Here is a 16,651-nt window from a genome sequence, read left to right as displayed (position 1 = left end):
AAGAGGGCTAATTAATAGCAAATTAACTGTACATTATATTTTTGTCTTTTTATCTTTTGCATTCTTCACCAAATAACCTTTCATGTTCATCTTTATATAATCTTCAATAAAGCCATATTTAAAATTATATTCACATTTCTTGACTGTATGGTATAAGGCAAGGCAGGGGAAGGCAAGTTTATTTATATAGCACAATTGAACAACAAGGTGATTCAAAGTGCTTTACAGAGACATTGAAAAACAAATAAAAAAGCATGATTTAAAATTGATTAAAAAAACAATAGATAAAATCAGAACAGTAGATAAAATCAGTAGTTAAAATATAAGTTTTGAAATTTAAGCTTAGAAGTGTGGATTTGGTGCTTTATTCAAATGCAGCTGAGAACAGGTGAGTCTTCAACATGGATTTAAATAAACGGAGTGTTTCAGCTGATCTGAGGCTTTCTGGGAGTTTGTTCCAGATATAAGGAGCATAAAAGCTGAATGCAGCTTCTCCGTGTCTGGTTCTGACTCTGGGAACTGATAAAAGACCAGATCCAGATGACCTGAGGGATCTGGAAGGTTCATACTGGGTCAGGAGGTCACTGAGGTATTTTGGTCCTAAACCATTCAGAGCTTTATAGACCGGCATCAGAACTCTAGTTTAGGTCTGCGTCCATCACTACACCCAAATTTCTCACCTGGTTTGTATAAAGGTACAGTTTAACTGCGTCCACTCCATCCAGGCCTTATGACTTTGTATGGAACTTTTATTTAAAGAAAACAAAGCAAATAAATAAATAAATGTTACAACATTATAAAATAGTCTGACAAAAGTAATGATCTTTGTTGTTACTATAAAACAACACGTACTACCAAAATTGATATCATAAACACACTGAAAGCTCTCTGACACACAGAGAGAGAATTTATTCAGGACCTTCTCTCTTTGCCTGTTTATATATAGGTAGTCACTAATATTCTGCTTCCAAAGACTGAAAAGAAAATATGCAGACATGTAAGGCATGTACAGGCCAGCTAGGATTAGATGGTGACTTACAGAGTACACACTCCAGATTTCAGCAAGAGAAAATAAAGACACAATAAGCCAGGTTCTCGACCATAACTTTCCTAATGAGGCAGAGGACATAGGTCAGAATAGCGATATGCATGATCCAGTTTCTGAGAAGGACAACGGTATAGAGCATCAATCAGAAGACACAGACACATCTGATGAGCCTGAGGAAGAAGTCTCAGGTGCTCAAGCTGCTCCCACCCCTCGTGAAATGTGCAAATCCTTAAGCGATAAAGTGTCTTAGAGCTCAGTATATATATAGCTTCTATTTTGGCTTCCCTTCATTGCTTCCTGTTAAATCCAGAATTGAATCCAAACTCCTGCTCCTCACATACAAGGTCTTAAATAATCAGGCCCGGTGTTATCTTAATGACCTTGTAGTACCATATCACCCCATTTGTGCCCTTCACTCTCGCACTACAGGCCTACTTGTTGTTCCCAGAGTGTTTAAAAGTAAAATGGGAGGGAGAGCCTTCAGTTTTCAGGCCCCTCTTCTGTGGAACCAGCTTCCAGCTTGGATTCAGGAGTTAGAGCCCCTCTCTAGCTATAACACTAAGTGCAATAATCTTTTCTGGCATCGTTGTATTTTTACTCAGTTGTATATAGCATTCGTATTCTATTTTTATCTTATTGTATATTTTTATTCTATTTTATTCTACTGTATATAGTATATTATTTTATTCTATTCTGTACAGCTGTGTATTGTATTTATTCTTATTGTATTCTAATTTTTGCGTCATAACTTTTGCACTGTCCACTTCCTGCTGTGACAAAACAAATTTCCCACGTGTGGGACTAATAAAGGTTATCTTATCTTATCTTATCTTAAGATCAGGCTTAAAACTTCCCACCCCTTGGTAAACCTGGTTCTGCTGGAGGTTTCTTTCTGTTAAAAGGGAGTTTTTCCTCGCCACTGTCGCCAAAGTGCTTGCTCATAATGGGTCATGTGACTCTTAGGTTTTCTCTGTATTCTTCGCATTATTGTAGGGTCTTTACCTTATAAAGCTTCTCGAGTTAATTGTTGTTGCACAAAGGAGTATTAGGGCCACGTTAAAAAAAAATATTATGGGTCACATTGAAAATAAAGTTGCAGTTTTGAGATTCAAATCGTAATTCACTTTAGAAAAGAAAGTCAAAATCTGGAGATTACAGTTGTTTTGAGACAAACTGCAATGGTTGCTCTACCCTCTGAGTTAGTGAAGTTGTGCTTCAGAATCAGTTTTAGTAACAAGGCAGGAAACGGTTTCTCTTTTAGCACATAAACACAGTGTGGCAATCAGCATCAGGGCCTTGAGAAGAAGGAAGGAAGTAGCGTACAAATATTTCTTTACTGTACTTGAGTACTTATTTTTCTGACGTTTTACTTTCTACTCCTTACATTTTCAAAACAGACTCATCAATTTAGGTTTAACACCTTTAAGGGTGAGTTATTATTTTGTCACTGCAGGCCTCAAATCAAACCGCTTTGAGGTTAAACAGTAAAAGCTTTATGCTGAGAAATGTGTGATATTATACCAAACTCCTCGCCTTCATCTGTTTGAAGTTTCTCACTCAGAACATCCTTAAAAGCAGCTACAACAGATGCTGCTGCCTTGGTTTGAAGACATCTGACCCATGCATACTTAGAAAATCCATCTATACATGGCAGTAATATCTTACATTATCATTATCTGCTCAATATTCACCCATATCAGCCAAATCAGCCTCAAACTGTTTGTCGAGTCCACTAATCAAAACTCTGTTTCTGGGAAAATGTCTTCTTGCTGGTTTATGAATTGTGTAAGTATCTTCCCAACAAAGACCTCTCTAGCTTAACAGGCAACACTGAGTTGTATTTTATATTTTTTATTATTTCAACAACTTTACAGGACAAATTTACATGCAGGACAGAGACATTTCTGCCTCTGTCACTCAAAAAGTGTACAATATATTTGTTTTAACTTTTAATCATAATAACACAGAAATAAACTTTTTACAACGAATCATCCATCAGTAAAAATCAATTCCAATACAACATATTCAACATTCATATAAAAAAAAAATTCCAACTCTTTTTTCTGAAGCATGACAAATATTTCTAGCTGTTTGTCTCCACTCTGCACTTTAGTCTTTCTTCCTGTCATGTCTGTGTTTGTCCACCAGGTGTCTCCCTCAGCTCATTTTCTCCAAATCAGAAGCTTCAGATTTGTGGAGACGCTCTGCCTGCCAGACACAGCTCAGGCCTGTATCATTTAGTTTTGATATTTACATGTATAAATGATCAAATGTGAATAGATTTTCATACGAAAAAGGACATTAAATGTCATCACTTTACATACAATAATGATAATCTAATATCAAAAACCTTGAGGATTCAATGTTTTGTTACATTTTAAAAGTTCAAACCTCAAAGACATTAAGTTTACAGTCATATATGATCAAGAAAATCAACAATCTTCACATTTCAGAAACTGGAACCAGCTTTAAATGTGACTAAAATAATGATAAAACAATCAATTCTCTAATCATTGACTAACTGATAAATCACTGCAGCTCCAATATATTGTTGCATTTGACAACCCACTACAGCAACTACAGAATAAAACCACTAACCAGACTGATGACAGATTTCAAACATGCTGAATATAAAGAGTAGTATCATTTAAACTCACATGATTATCAGCCATAAGAACAAATTCAGATTTATATTGATGTAAGGTATATAAATGTAAGTACAGTTTGAATCAGTGCAATATTATTTTCACACATCAATGGACCACTGAACTTCTCAGCTTCTAAAATGTAAAGACTACACCAGCTCTGCAGTGGCTCCAAGTCCATAAAGGTAAAGTCCAGCATAGAGCGGCTGAGTGAATGTGGTCTGGACTCTGTGGAGGAGAGTCATGGTTTCAGAGACGCTGTAGAAAGACAGAATACCTGCTCTGTGATCCAGGTACACTCCTACTCTGGAGGACCGAGGACCTGAGAGGACAGTTTGGACAAAGTTGTGCCAAAATCTATAACCGTTTGTGTACCAATATAATGACCAAGACTTGTCATTGTATCCAAAACCACATTCTTTGTCCCTCCCTGCTCTGCTGATATTCTTGTATGCGACTGCAACACCAACTCCTCTCCCTCTCCACTCCACCTCCCAGTAACAACGTCCAGTCAGACTCTCTCTACTCAGGACCTCTTCCCATCCAGTGAATCTGTCTGGATGATCAGAATAAGACTGTTCTTGTTTCATCAATGTTACTTTTCTGTTCCCCTCAGATAATAACAGACGTCTGTGAGTTGTGTTTGGATCCAGTGTGATTTCACGTGAATATTTTAAGAATCCAGCTCTGGTCTTTGGCTCTGCTGGTGACAGTAAAACATCCTCTTCAGTGACTGTCAGTGAGATGTTTGTCCATTCCTCTCTCAGAATGTCCTGTAGTTTATCTCTGGTCTCTGACACAGCTGCTGTCACATCCTCAAAGTAGCTCAGAGGACGAATATTGATGCTGGATGAGTGTGTAGACTCACTGAGTGCTGACAGTGAGGGGTAGTTGTGTAGAAACTGGTTGTGATCCTCTGTGTGTGAGAGCTGCTCCAGCTCGCCGTCTTTCCTCTTCAGCTCAGCGATCTCCTGCTCCAGCTTCTCCTGAAGCTCTTTGACTCGACTCACTTCAGTTTCCTGCTGGGATCTGACCTGCTGCTTCACATCAGAGCTTCTTTTCTGGAGGAGACGGATCAGCTCAGTGAACATCTTCTCACTGTCCTCCACTGCTTTATCAGCAGAGCCATTGATGGCCTCCACCTCCTGTTGAAGCAGCTTCACATCTTTCTCTCGCTCCTGGATTCTCTGCTGGATGTTTAGTCGTCTCACCTCGAGCTCCTTCTGCTTCTCAGTCCTTTCTGCTGCAGCTGGGACTGTTTCATGGCCTTTATGTTCATCCATCAAGCAGAGATAACAGATACTCTGCTGATCAGTACGACAGAAAATCTTCATCACCTCATCATGACGAGAGCAGATGTTGTCCTGGAGCTTCTTGGAGGGGGCCACCAACTTGTGTTTCTTTAATGGAGCTGCATCATAGTGAGGTTGGAGGTGTTTCTCACAGTAAGAGGCTGGACAAGATAAACAGGACTTGATGGCTTTCAGTTTCAACCCAGTGCAGACATCACAGGCCACATCTTCAGGTCCAGCATAGCAGTGATCAGCTGGAGCAGCTTGGAGTCCAGTCTTCTTCAGCTGCTCCACTAAATCTGCTAACATGGTGTTTTTCTCCAGGACAGGCCTCGGTGTGAAAGTCTTCCTGCACTGAGGGCAGCTGTGGATTCCCTTCCTGTCCTCTCCATCAAAGTGGGATTTAATACAGTTCCTGCAGTAGCTGTGTCCACAGGTTGTAGTCACCGGATTTATCAGTAGATCCAAACAGATCGAACAAGAGAAGGTTTCTCGGTCCAGCTGAACTCCTTTCTGCGCCATTTCTCCTCTCAGTGTCAGTGACTGTGTGAGTTTATCTTCGTAATAACTGAAACTCGTCTGAGCTCTGATCTCAAAAACCTGTATTTCTGCAGTGAATGGAGCCTGTCAGCTCTTACATGTCACCACATGTTGGTTACACCCATCTTCAAAGTGCAGATCTGAAGGGGAGGGAACGAGGAAACATTTGGAGAGAGAGGAGTTCCTGTGTTTAAGCAGGAAAAAGAGGATTTTCAGGCTGTGCTTCATTCCAGGAAGAGGAGCAGTTTGAGAGTGATACTGTCTTTTTAACCCAGGGGTCGGCAACCTTTCTGATGATGAGTGCCATCTAAAATTCCCTCACAAGTCAACGTGCCATATGATTGCAAGAGCAATAAATTTAATAGACTTAGAGACTTGGACTTAGAGCTTTTTATTGTCGTTGTGCAGTTTCTTGCACAGCAAAATTGGGCAGCTGGACCACAAATGTGCAAAAGTAAGAAGAAGAGAAACCAATATGCAACAAGGGGGGGGATAAATAAATTAAATTAAATAAAAAGCATATATGAGAGTGACACTTTATACATAGTGTATGTGCAAGAAACATTGAAACAGAAACAGAAACATAAATAAAATGTCCATTATATAATAAATAAAAAAGTATGGAGAGGCCATGGTCATTTTGCGTGGAGATGGTACTTCTACCAGAATATTTCACGGGACTGAAAAATATTGCACACACCAAGCATATTGCACATGGGCCAAACATATTCCACAGAACATGGAAATACTGAGATATTGCACATAGATGATCAACAGCAGTGTCAGAGTGGATGTGTTGGGGAAGTCTGTACACACTCTTAGTTTGCATTAAGAGTTCTGAGAGCCCACGGGAAGAAGCTGTTCTTTAGTCTGTTGGTTTTGCACCTGATTGATCTGAGCCCTTTTCCAGAGGGCAGGATGTTGAAGAGGTGGTGGTTAGGATGGAGGTGGTCCTTTATAATTGCCCTGGCTCTGGAGAGACATCTTGAGCTGGCAATTAAGTCCAGGGAGGGGAGTGGACAGCCGATCACCTTCTCTGCAGTTCTGATGACCCTCTGTAGTCTCTTCTTGTCAGCTGTTGTGCAACCAGCATACCACACAGGGATGGCGTGCACCAGCACACTCTTGATATTGGCACGGTAGAAGGACACTAGGAGTTCAGTCTGCAGCCTGTTCCATCTCAGAACCCTCAAGAAATGGAGGCGCTGCTGGGCTTTCTTTACTAGGGCTGATGTGTTTGTGGACCAAGATAGGTCCTCAGATATGTGGGTGCTGTAAGGGTGTGTTTTAACTGATGAAACGGTGCCATACTCAGGCTCGGACATCTGATTGCTGCCTTTTACAAGCTTTATTGCACAAGTATAAGCTAACACCACTACAGTAACTGTGCCTTTACAGAAGCGAGGTAATCAACTGAAAGACACTAAATAAAACAACCATACAAGAGTAATAAAGCAACCCTATTAATGACAGTACAGTTTGGTAATAGTCATGTTTATAACTTTAACACGTTTTTAATCAACACAGAAAGTCACCAGATTTGATCCCCACACCAAAGAGTCCACAGTATGTAAGTATTTCTCGGGTAGTCAGGGGGACGAACCACATCCCTCTAGCTACTTTACTGGCAGTAACACCACCAGCCTCCTTACGTCCCTGTGGAGAATGGTGGAATGACCTTCAATTATGTCTGCATGAACTGCTCTTGAAGCCATACAACTAAAAACTACACCCCAGACTTTTTTCTTCACTCGTCGCCTTACTGAGTCTCTGACAAAATACGGACCAAACAGGTCCAAAGTAGTGTATACTCGAAAGGGGCTGCTGGTGTAATACATACAAGAGGAAGATCACTAATCACCTGAGTGCATAACTTGGCCCTATACTTTCTGCAACTTATGCACGAATCAATCACCTTCCATACAATCCTGGAACCTCGATTTATCCAGCCTCTTTGCCTCATTCGAAGAAGGGTGGCAGAAACACCTTCATGGTTGCTCAGCCATTGCCAGTGCCTGTTCTGGCCCCGAGGGTGAGGGCAGCCGTGACTCAGCTTTCTCCTGCACCCGTACCTACTCCTCAGGTGGGACTGGCTGGTCTGCCATATCACCAGTGCCGGTCCCTGAGGCGTGGGCAGCCAGTACACAGCCTACCTCTGCACCCGTACCTACTCCTCGGGTGGGAGCAGCTCATGTCTGGAGGAAGCCTGCACCCGTTCCCATGTCCACTGTAAGCGTAAGCAAGTCTGTCCAGCCATCTTCTTCGTGTTCAGAAAGCTCAGAAGTGTTAGCTCAGCCTCTGTCATAATTGCCATCGCTACAATAGCCCCTACAATATGTATTACAGTCCCTTGCTCAGTCATTAGCCCAGTTCTTAGCTCAGGCATCAGCTTTCCCACCACTTCATACTCCAGTACAGCACCCGCTAGCTCCGTCTCCTGTGTCCCCGCTAGCACAGTCGTTAACTCCGCCACTAGTTCCATTTTCACCTCAACCATCACTTCAGTCTCCCTCAGCCCAGTCATCAACTCAACCACCAACTCCACTCTCACCGCAACCACCACTACAGCCACTAGTTCAGTGTCCAGTGTCACCTGCAGTGCAGTCCCCAGCTCAACTGCCTTTTGTTCTCTCTCCTGCCCAGGTGCCACTAGCTCAGTCTCCTAAACCTCCATTGCAGTCTTCAGTTCAATCCGCTGTGCCAGTTCAGTCTTCAGTTCAGTCCCCTAGTCTGTTGCACACTCTCCCACCTGGTCGGCTACACATTCAGCCAGGGGTCCCAATACCCTCTGGCCCTGCATCTGCTCCTGCTGGAAGCTCGGGTGAGCCCGGCCAGCACTTCCTCGTCTCCGCCGGGGGGTCTGGAGAGCCCGGCTAGCACTTTTTCGTCTCGCTGGGGGTTCTGTTGAGCCCGGCCAGCAACCTGTCTCCGCTGGTCTGGTCCAGCCTCCGAGTCTTCGTCCTTGCCAGCAGCATCGCCGTCTACAGCATCCGCAGCCGTCACGCTGCCGTCAAGTTCAGCCCCTGTGTCGTCTTCCTCATCTTCGGCTTCTGCCTCGCCTGGTCCAGCCTGTGCCTCACCTGGTGCTGCGGAGGCCACGCAGCCTCAACATCGTCGTCATCTGCCAGGCCACTTGTTGGGCATCGTCGCCACTGTGGACGACCTCCTGAACGCTGCCACTGCCTTCCGTGTGGCCGGTTATCGGAACTGTTTGCCCGCCGCCTTAGTTGCTGTCCGCACGGTCGGCCCCCGGAGCTGTTTGCCCACTGCCGCCATTGCCATCCGCAGGATCAGCCCCTGGAACTGTTTCCCTGTTACCGCAGTTGCCGTCTGCACGATCGGCCCCCTGAATTAGTTGTAAACTGTTCTCTGTGTGCCAGTGCTTTCTTTTTTTGTGCACGTTTTGTTTTTGCCCTCTTTGTGCTCCTGTTTTTTGTTCCATTCCAAGCCCTCCATCCTGGACCCCCCTGCCCGCCCTGGTCGGGTTGTTTTGGGACTGTTTTTGTTTTTCCTGTTGGGCTGTCTGGAGCCAGCCCTTACGGAGGGGGTACTGTCACGGTCCTGGGTCGGACCCAGTGTTTTGAGTTTCTTGTGTCTCGGAGTTTTTGTATTATAATGTGAGTTCTTTGTTGCCCCAGTTTATTCTATAGTCTAGCGTCTTAGTTTGGCTTTCTTGTTTTCTGTTTAGTAGCTGCCCTCTGTGTCTCTTTGTTGTGTTTCTTAGTTGCTCTGTCTCCCCTAGTCGAGTCTGCGTCTGTGCTACTTCCTGTTTTACTTTGAAGGTCTGTGTCTCATGTGAGTGTATCCTATTTTTCTTCCTTGTCTCGTCAGTTCTGATTTCCCCCAGTTGTGCTCTCCTTCTGTGTCTCATTGTTGTCATGGTTCTGGGTCAGTGTTGACCCAGCATTTTGAGTTTCTTATATTTTGGTTTTATTTTTGCATTATGGATTATTTTCTGATGTTCCGGTGCTTTGTTTATTATTATTATTATTATTATTATTATTATAGATCTGTTTCAGTTATTCTTGGTGAGGGATTAGCTCTTAGGTTGTGTCTCGTGCACACAGCCGAAACATGACAGGTTAGCCTGTAAGACTTTGAAGGCAGTTGATAGGTACAGACAGTACAAGTAGAATGTGGCTCAGGCAGTGGCTCACAGTTTGGAGAGCCATGGAAAAAGTCTTTCAGATTCGAAGAGATTCTGGCAAACCATCAGGCAACTAAGGATGAGAAAATGGTGCTCTACCTGCACTGTGTATAGTGTGGGTGAAGTGCTACTGACTTCGACTAAGAACATTGTCGTGCTGTGAAATGAAACTGGTAAGTCTCCCATAGAACAAGTAGAGTCTGGGAATGAGGGGGATAGCTCATCTAACTGCAGGGGTGAGGTCACCCTTAAACACCTCTGTGCACTACACACAGGGACACACACACACAGGTCTTTGTCTCCAGAAGCCACATTTATTTATAGCGTCCTGTGTTATGACCGGCCACAGTCTGACAGCTGTCGGTCTCAGCTGATTTCCCGCTCCTGCTCTCCTCTCCCGTCTCACTATAAAAGGGAAGGAAACCATCATCAGTCCAAAACGCCATCAGCTGTTCTGACCTGTGTCTGCAACACCGCCCGGTTGAGCTCACCGCACCACTCCTACCCTGCAGCCGCGCCCGGGACCACACCTCCGCCACACACCCCCACCGCCCGACTGAGGCTGGGGAGCTGTCGGCCCCCCTTACCTGCTGGGACAAAACGGCCCCCAGCCCCCTGTTTGAGGCGTCAGTCTGCAGAACAATAGGGAGGGAAAAGTTAGGAGTGTGAAGCAGCGGCTCCCCACAGAGAGATTATTTAACTGCACAAACGCCACCTGGCACGGCCCCGTCCACTGAACAAGATCCGGAGCACCCTTTCGGGTGAGATCGGTCAAGGGGCTGGTCAGCTGCGCAAACCCCGGCACGAAACGGCGGTAGTAACCTGCGAGCCCCAGAAACCGTCTCACCTCCTTTTTAGTCTTGGGGCGCGGGCAGGATGCGATAGCTGCCGTCTTCTCCACCTGTGGATGCACCTGCCCGCCCCCCAAGTGGTACCCCAGATACTGCACCTCCCTCCGTCCAACCGCACACTTCTTCGGGTTAGCCGTGAGCCCCGCCCTCCTCAGGGACTCCAGGACCGCGGTCACCCGCTGCACATGCTCCGCCCAGGTGTCGCTGTGGATGATCACGTCATCCAGATAGGCGGCAGCATATGCAGCGTGTGGACGCAGCAGCCGGTCCATGAGGCGCTGAAAGGTGGCAGGGGCTCCGAACAAGCTGAACGGAAGCGTAACGAATTGGTACAAACCGTACGGAGTGGAGAAGGTCGTTTTTTCCTTGAACTCGGCAGACAAGGGAATCTGCCAGTAGCCCTTGGTTAAATCCAGTGTCGTGAAAAAACGGGCCATGCCCAACCGATCCAGGAGTTCGTCGACCCGGGGCATGGGATAAGCATCAAAGCGTGACACTTCATTCACCTTGCGATAGTCGACACAGAACCGTATAGACCCATCCTTCTTCACCACAAGAACGATGGGGTTACACCAGGCGCTGTGCGACTCTTCTATCACTCCCATTTTCAGCATTTCAGCCAATTCCATCTGAACAATTTGCTGTTTATGCTCAGGAACGTGAACGCACCGTCACACCAGGCGTTTCAAAATGGTGCTCAATGAGAGACGTTCGGCTGGGCAGGGGGGAGAACACATCAGCAAAACGCTGTTGTAACGCGACAACGTCCGCTCTCTGGGCCTGTGTGAGATGGTCATCACAAGGGAGGGAGGCGGGGATGATGGAATTTGGTACCTCCGGCCCCAACTCATCTCTCTCCTTAACCAGGCTTACCAGAGAAGCGGTTTCAACCTCTCTCCACCCTTTAAGGAGATTGAAGTGATAAATCTGCGTGGCCCCTCCCCTGTCCGACCAAGCGACCTCATAGTCAACGTCCCCGACTTGCCATGTGACCACAAAGAGTCCTTGCCACTTGGCGAGCAACTTTGAGCTAGAAGAAGGGAGTAATACAAGCACTTTTTCTCCTGGTGAAAATTGCCTGAGTCTAGCCCCTCTGTCGTACAGGCGTTGCTGACGCTGCTGAGCCTGGAGCAAATTCTCCTGTGACAACCTCCCCAAAGTGTGGAGTTTCGCTCTCAGGTCCAACACGTACTGAATCTCATTCTTGGCGGGGCTCGGACCGTCCTCCCAGCTTTCTTTAATCAGGTCGAGCACCCCACGCGGCTTCCTGCCGAACAGCAGTTCAAAGGGAGAAAATCCCGTGGAGGCCTGGGGCACCTCCCGCACTGCAAATAACAGAGGGTCTAGCCAGCGATCCCAATTGCGTTCATCTTCTGTAATGAACTTACGAATCATGGACTTTAAAGTCTTATTCAGCTGCTCCACCAGCCCGTCCTTCTGAGGGTGGTAGACGCTGGTCCGAATAGATTTAATGCCCAGTAATTCGTACAGTTCCTGCAGTGTACGAGACATGAACGACGTGCCCTGGTCAGTCAGTATCTCTTTCAGGATTCCGACTCAGGAGATGACCTGAAACAGTGCCTGCGCCACACTCTTTGCAGAGATGTTGTGCAGCGGGACTGCTTCCGGGTACCGCGTTGCATAATCCACCAGGACTAATACAAAGCAGTAGCCGCGTGCACTCCGATGAAACGGCCCGATGAGGTCCATACCAATGCGCTCAAACGGGACCTCTACGAGTGGAGCGGGCGCAAAGGCGTTTTTGGTATGGCCGGCTGATTAACAAGTTGGCAGTCCGGGCAGGACGCGCACCAGCGGCGCACATCCGCTTGGATGCCCGGCCAATAAAATCGGGCCGTTATTCGCTCCAGAGTTTTTTCGTATCCCATATGCCCTGCCATGGGGTTATAATGAGCCGCTTGTAAAATCATTTCTCGGCGGCCCTGCGGCACCAACAGCTGGGTGTGAGTCTCCTCCGTGCGAGTGTCACGACTCACTCGATATAGCCTATCTTTTAATAAAATGAAGCGCGGGTAGGTCCGCACGGCTTCAGGGCGCACCACGTGACCATCAATCTCAATCACCTGGTCAAAGGCTGAGCGTAGGGTGTCATCACGAGACTGCTCCAGTGGGAAATCACTCGTGGGGGAAATTTCCGGAGCCGGCGGGGCCTCCCATGAAGGACCCGCCGTCTCCCCCTCCCCGGAGTCAGTGTCGGACGACCCCGCGTCACCGCTGAGCGCCGCGCAGACACTACACGCTACTAACGGTCGTGATCGCATCCCCGCATACTGCCCTAACAGGTGATGAAACCCCGGCCAATTCGTGCCCAGAATTAGGGGATGCGACAGGCGCGGGCTAACCGCAGCCGTTACTCTATGCGTTTTGCCCTTATACTTTAATAACAGCGGAACTATGGGATACCTGTGAACATCACCATGAACACACTTCACCTCCACCCATTCTGCCTCCAGCAATGCCCCGGGGCGAACCAAGCCTTGGTGCACGAGGGTCTGCGTGCAGCCCGTGTCCACCAAAGCATGGCGTATACCCCCTCGAGTCCTTACCGGAATGCTGTACGTTCCTCCTGGACCGGGAGAGGGTGCTAGGGCACCGGTGACGCGGAACACCTGCCCCACTTCCATCAGAGGACAGTCCCTCCTCAGGTGTCCCGGTTGCCCGCAGTTCTAGCACTCCTGCCCCAGCGTCTGTGCTGCTCTCCGTGGCTCAGGGGCGGCACCGCTCATTTCGGATCCCTGGGAAGGCACAAACGAAGCAAACGGATTAGTGGGGCTCAGCGCCAGTGCCTGCTCTGCCTTCCCTGGCGCAGGTACCCGGCGCCTCGGTGCCGGCACTGGGGCTTGTTTGCTCGGTCTCCGGCCGCCGTCCCCGGGCTCCCCCGCTCTAGCGGCAAGGTGGTCCTCCGCCAACGTTACTGCGACCTCCAGACTCACAGGACTGTGGCACCGGACCCATCTTGCCGTCTCCGCAGGCAATCCCTCCACGAACTGCTCCAGCACCACCTTGTCCACCAGCAGCTTCTCTCCCTCTGACGATCCCGGCTGCAGCCAGCGCACCGCTGCGTCGTGCAGCTTCCGGGCCCAAGCAAACGGCCGATCCTCCGCGGCCAGCCGACAGGCCCGGAACCGCCGGCGATGAGCCTCAGGGGTGAGTCCCATCCTGTCCACCACCGCCCGGCTCACGTCCTGGAAGCTGCCCCTCGAGGTCGGCGGCAGACTCAGGGCCGCCGTCTGAGCCTCCCCCGACAGCAGAGGAAGCAAACGCGGAGCCCACTCCACCTGCGGCCACTGGCAGGCCTCCGCCGTGACAAGAAAAATCTCCAGGAAACCTGGGTCTGCCGGTCCACCTGCTCCTGCAGCTTAGCCAGGTGAGCACGCTGGGCCGCCGCCTGGTCCTGGCTCATCTTCGCCACCCCCGCCAGCATCTGCGCCAGGAAGTGCAAAGGCTGGGCGGGCGGCGCAGCCTGTGGGTCAGACATCCCCACGCCAGCTGGGTTTGGGCACCACTTGTGAAATGCACTACACACAGGGACACACACGCACAGGTCTTTGTCTCCAGATGTCACATTTATTTATAGCGTCCTGTGTTATGACCGGCCACAGTCTGACAGCTGTCGGTCTCAGCTGATTTCCCGCTCCTCCGCTCCTCTCCCGTCTCACTATAAAAGGGAAGGAAACCATCATCAGTCCAAAACGCCATCAGCTGTTCTGACCTGTGTCTGCAGCACCGCCCCGTTGAGCTCACCGCACCACTCCTCCCCTGCAGCCGCGCCCGGGACCACACCTCCGCCACAACCTCCTTGGTGGCAGGGCCCCTGGGGACGATAAAGTTTGCCCTGAGTCCCTGAAGGCTCTGGACATTATAGGGCTGTCTTGGTTGACACGCCTCTACATTGTTGCATGAAGATCAGGTGCAATACCTCTGGATTAGCAGACCTGAGTGGTGGTTCCCATCTTTAAGATGTGGCACTGGAGGTTATGTTCCAACTATAGGGGGATCACACTCCTCAATCTCCCTGGAAAAGTCTATGCCACGGTGCTGGAAATGAGAGTCCATCCATTAGTCGAACCTCAGATACAGGAGGAACAATGAGTTTTTCGTCCTGGCCGTGGAACACGGGACCAGGTTCTTACCCTGACTTGGAGAAGGCATTTGATTGTGGCCCTCGAAGTGTCCTGTAGGAGGTGATTCAAGAGTGGTCTCTGGGCCATTGTTACGGGCCATTTGATCCTTATACAAGTTCCGGTGGGTGATAGATTCTCACAGGACTGCACTTTGTTACTGATTCTGTGTGTAATTTTAAAGGACAGGATTTATATGCATTTTCAAGTGGCTGAAGGTTTTAATTTGGGTAGTCTCAGAATCTCATTTCTGCTTTTCGCAATTGATGTGGTTCTGTTGTTCATCAGGTGATCTCCTAATGCTTGCACTAGAACAGTTCACAGCCAAGTGTGCAGTGGTGGGACTGAGAATCAGCACCTCCAAATCTCAGGCCATGGTATTCAGCCGGGGAAAAGAGTGGAGTGCTCACTTTGGGTCAGGGACGAGTCCCTGCTCTAAGTAGAGGAGTTTAAGTATCTCGGGGTCTTGTTCACGAGTGATGGGAGAAGATAGCTGGAGATCGACCGACAGATTGGTGCTGCGGCTGCAGTGATGCGGGTGCTGTACCAGTCTGTTGTGGTGAAGATGTAGCTAAGTGTAAAAGTGAAGCTCTCAATTTACTCACAATTATTTAATGTATTTCTATGACCATCGTGAGTTTTTCTTTCATTGACCGAAGGGTACCAACAATTTTGTCCACATTTAGGAGTACATATACACTAAGTTTATTGTTAATTAATAAGAAAACTCCAGATAATTCCATTCTGAGCTGAAGAAGCTTCTGATAGGTTAGTAGAGTTCATGTGAGTAAATTGGTGGCACACCTGTGGATGCATATAAGGCAAAACACAGAGCCTGTGTTTTGATATAAACCAAAACACCAGGAAAAGAATTGTGGAGCTCCATAAGTGTGGCTCAATTGTGAATACAATTTGGTGCCATTTACAATTAAGAAATACAGACAGTTTCTCTCTTTACTCTTAAAGTTAATAAATGTGAGGGGGACGTAAGGAAGATGGCAGCATAAACCTGCAGCTCCCGGTCAAAACTCGAAAGAGAACCAGAATTCGAATATTTCCACCGCTAAACCGTGTAATAAATGCCATGGAAGGTGGAAGAAGGTCAAAAAGACAAGGAAACATTAAGGATTTTGTGAAACAAGTGGAGCTGGTAAGAGGGGGCAACGCAGACATGTCCGAGAACAGCGTGCAAGGCGAGCAGATGGAAGGAGATGTAGCTAGCCACCCTCACGCAGACTTCCAGGACATCATTAAGGAAATTCACTCACTTAAAGCAGAGTTTAAAACCGAGTTTGCCACGTTTAAGAAAGACATCACACAAGAAATGAAGGACGAATTCGACAGCTTCAAGAAAGACATTAATACAAAGCTGGCAGAAACTGCAAACGAGCTAGCTAGCCATGAGACCAGACTCGAAGAAGCTGAGAAAAGACTGGAAGAGATGGAAAGGTGGAATTTGGCCGCAAAAGACGCTCTAATCCAGTCGCTTCAGCAACAACGGAATATTCAGACGAAACTGGCTGACTTGGAAGGCCGTAGCCGATGGAACAACATTCGCATTTTTGGCCTAAAAGAGGGCTCTGAAGGAAACTCTGTGCTGCAGTGTGTGGAGGACTTGTTGAGAGCTGAGCTTTCGCTCCCGCCAGATTCTGCTCTAAATATTCAGCGGGCGCACAGAGCTCTGGTGCCAAAACCCGGACCAGAAAAACCTCCGCGATCGGTGGTGGTTAATTTTCTTCAGTTCTCAACCAAGGAGATGGTGCTGAAGGCAGCGTGGAAGAAAAAGGTTGTACATCAGGATAAGCAGCTTTTCTTTGATCATGACTACGCTGCCGACGTGGTTCAAAAGAGGAAGGAATACGCTGGAATTAAGAAAGCCTTAAAAGAGAGAGGAATTCGCTTCCAGATGCCTCTGACCAGAATCAGGATCCACTGGGAGAGCGGCGCCAGGACATATGACAGTGGCCAGGCGGCGGCGGAGGAGCT

At 47.8% G+C, this 16,651-nt stretch overlaps 2 protein-coding genes across 2 annotated transcripts; both read right to left on the bottom strand.

The window, feature by feature from the left end:
- Positions 1-2,883: 2,883 nt before the first annotated feature.
- LOC113017203 (tripartite motif-containing protein 16-like) lies at positions 2,884-5,613 on the bottom strand. The gene has a single exon (XM_026160361.2). The coding sequence runs from the start codon at positions 5,505-5,507 to the stop codon at positions 3,843-3,845; it is 1,665 nt and encodes a 554-aa protein (XP_026016146.2). The 5' UTR covers positions 5,508-5,613; the 3' UTR covers positions 2,884-3,842.
- Positions 5,614-9,338: 3,725 nt separating this feature from the next.
- On the bottom strand, positions 9,339-14,768 carry LOC145423410 (zinc finger protein 232-like). Its single transcript, XM_080295818.1, has 3 exons — positions 14,678-14,768; positions 13,091-13,896; positions 9,339-10,077 (listed from the first exon to the last, which is right to left on the bottom strand). Exons 1-2 carry the CDS (start codon positions 14,766-14,768, stop codon positions 13,211-13,213), a joined length of 777 nt encoding a protein of 258 aa, XP_080151944.1. The 3' UTR covers positions 9,339-10,077; positions 13,091-13,210.
- Between the last annotated feature and the right edge of the window lie 1,883 nt (positions 14,769-16,651).

This window comes from Astatotilapia calliptera, chromosome 3 (genome assembly GCF_964374335.1).
Source record: "Astatotilapia calliptera chromosome 3, fAstCal68.1, whole genome shotgun sequence".
Taxonomy (NCBI): Eukaryota; Metazoa; Chordata; class Actinopteri; order Cichliformes; family Cichlidae; genus Astatotilapia; species Astatotilapia calliptera.
The sequence above is the reverse complement of the archived record's forward strand: the minus strand, read 5'-3'. Positions and strand labels throughout refer to the sequence as shown.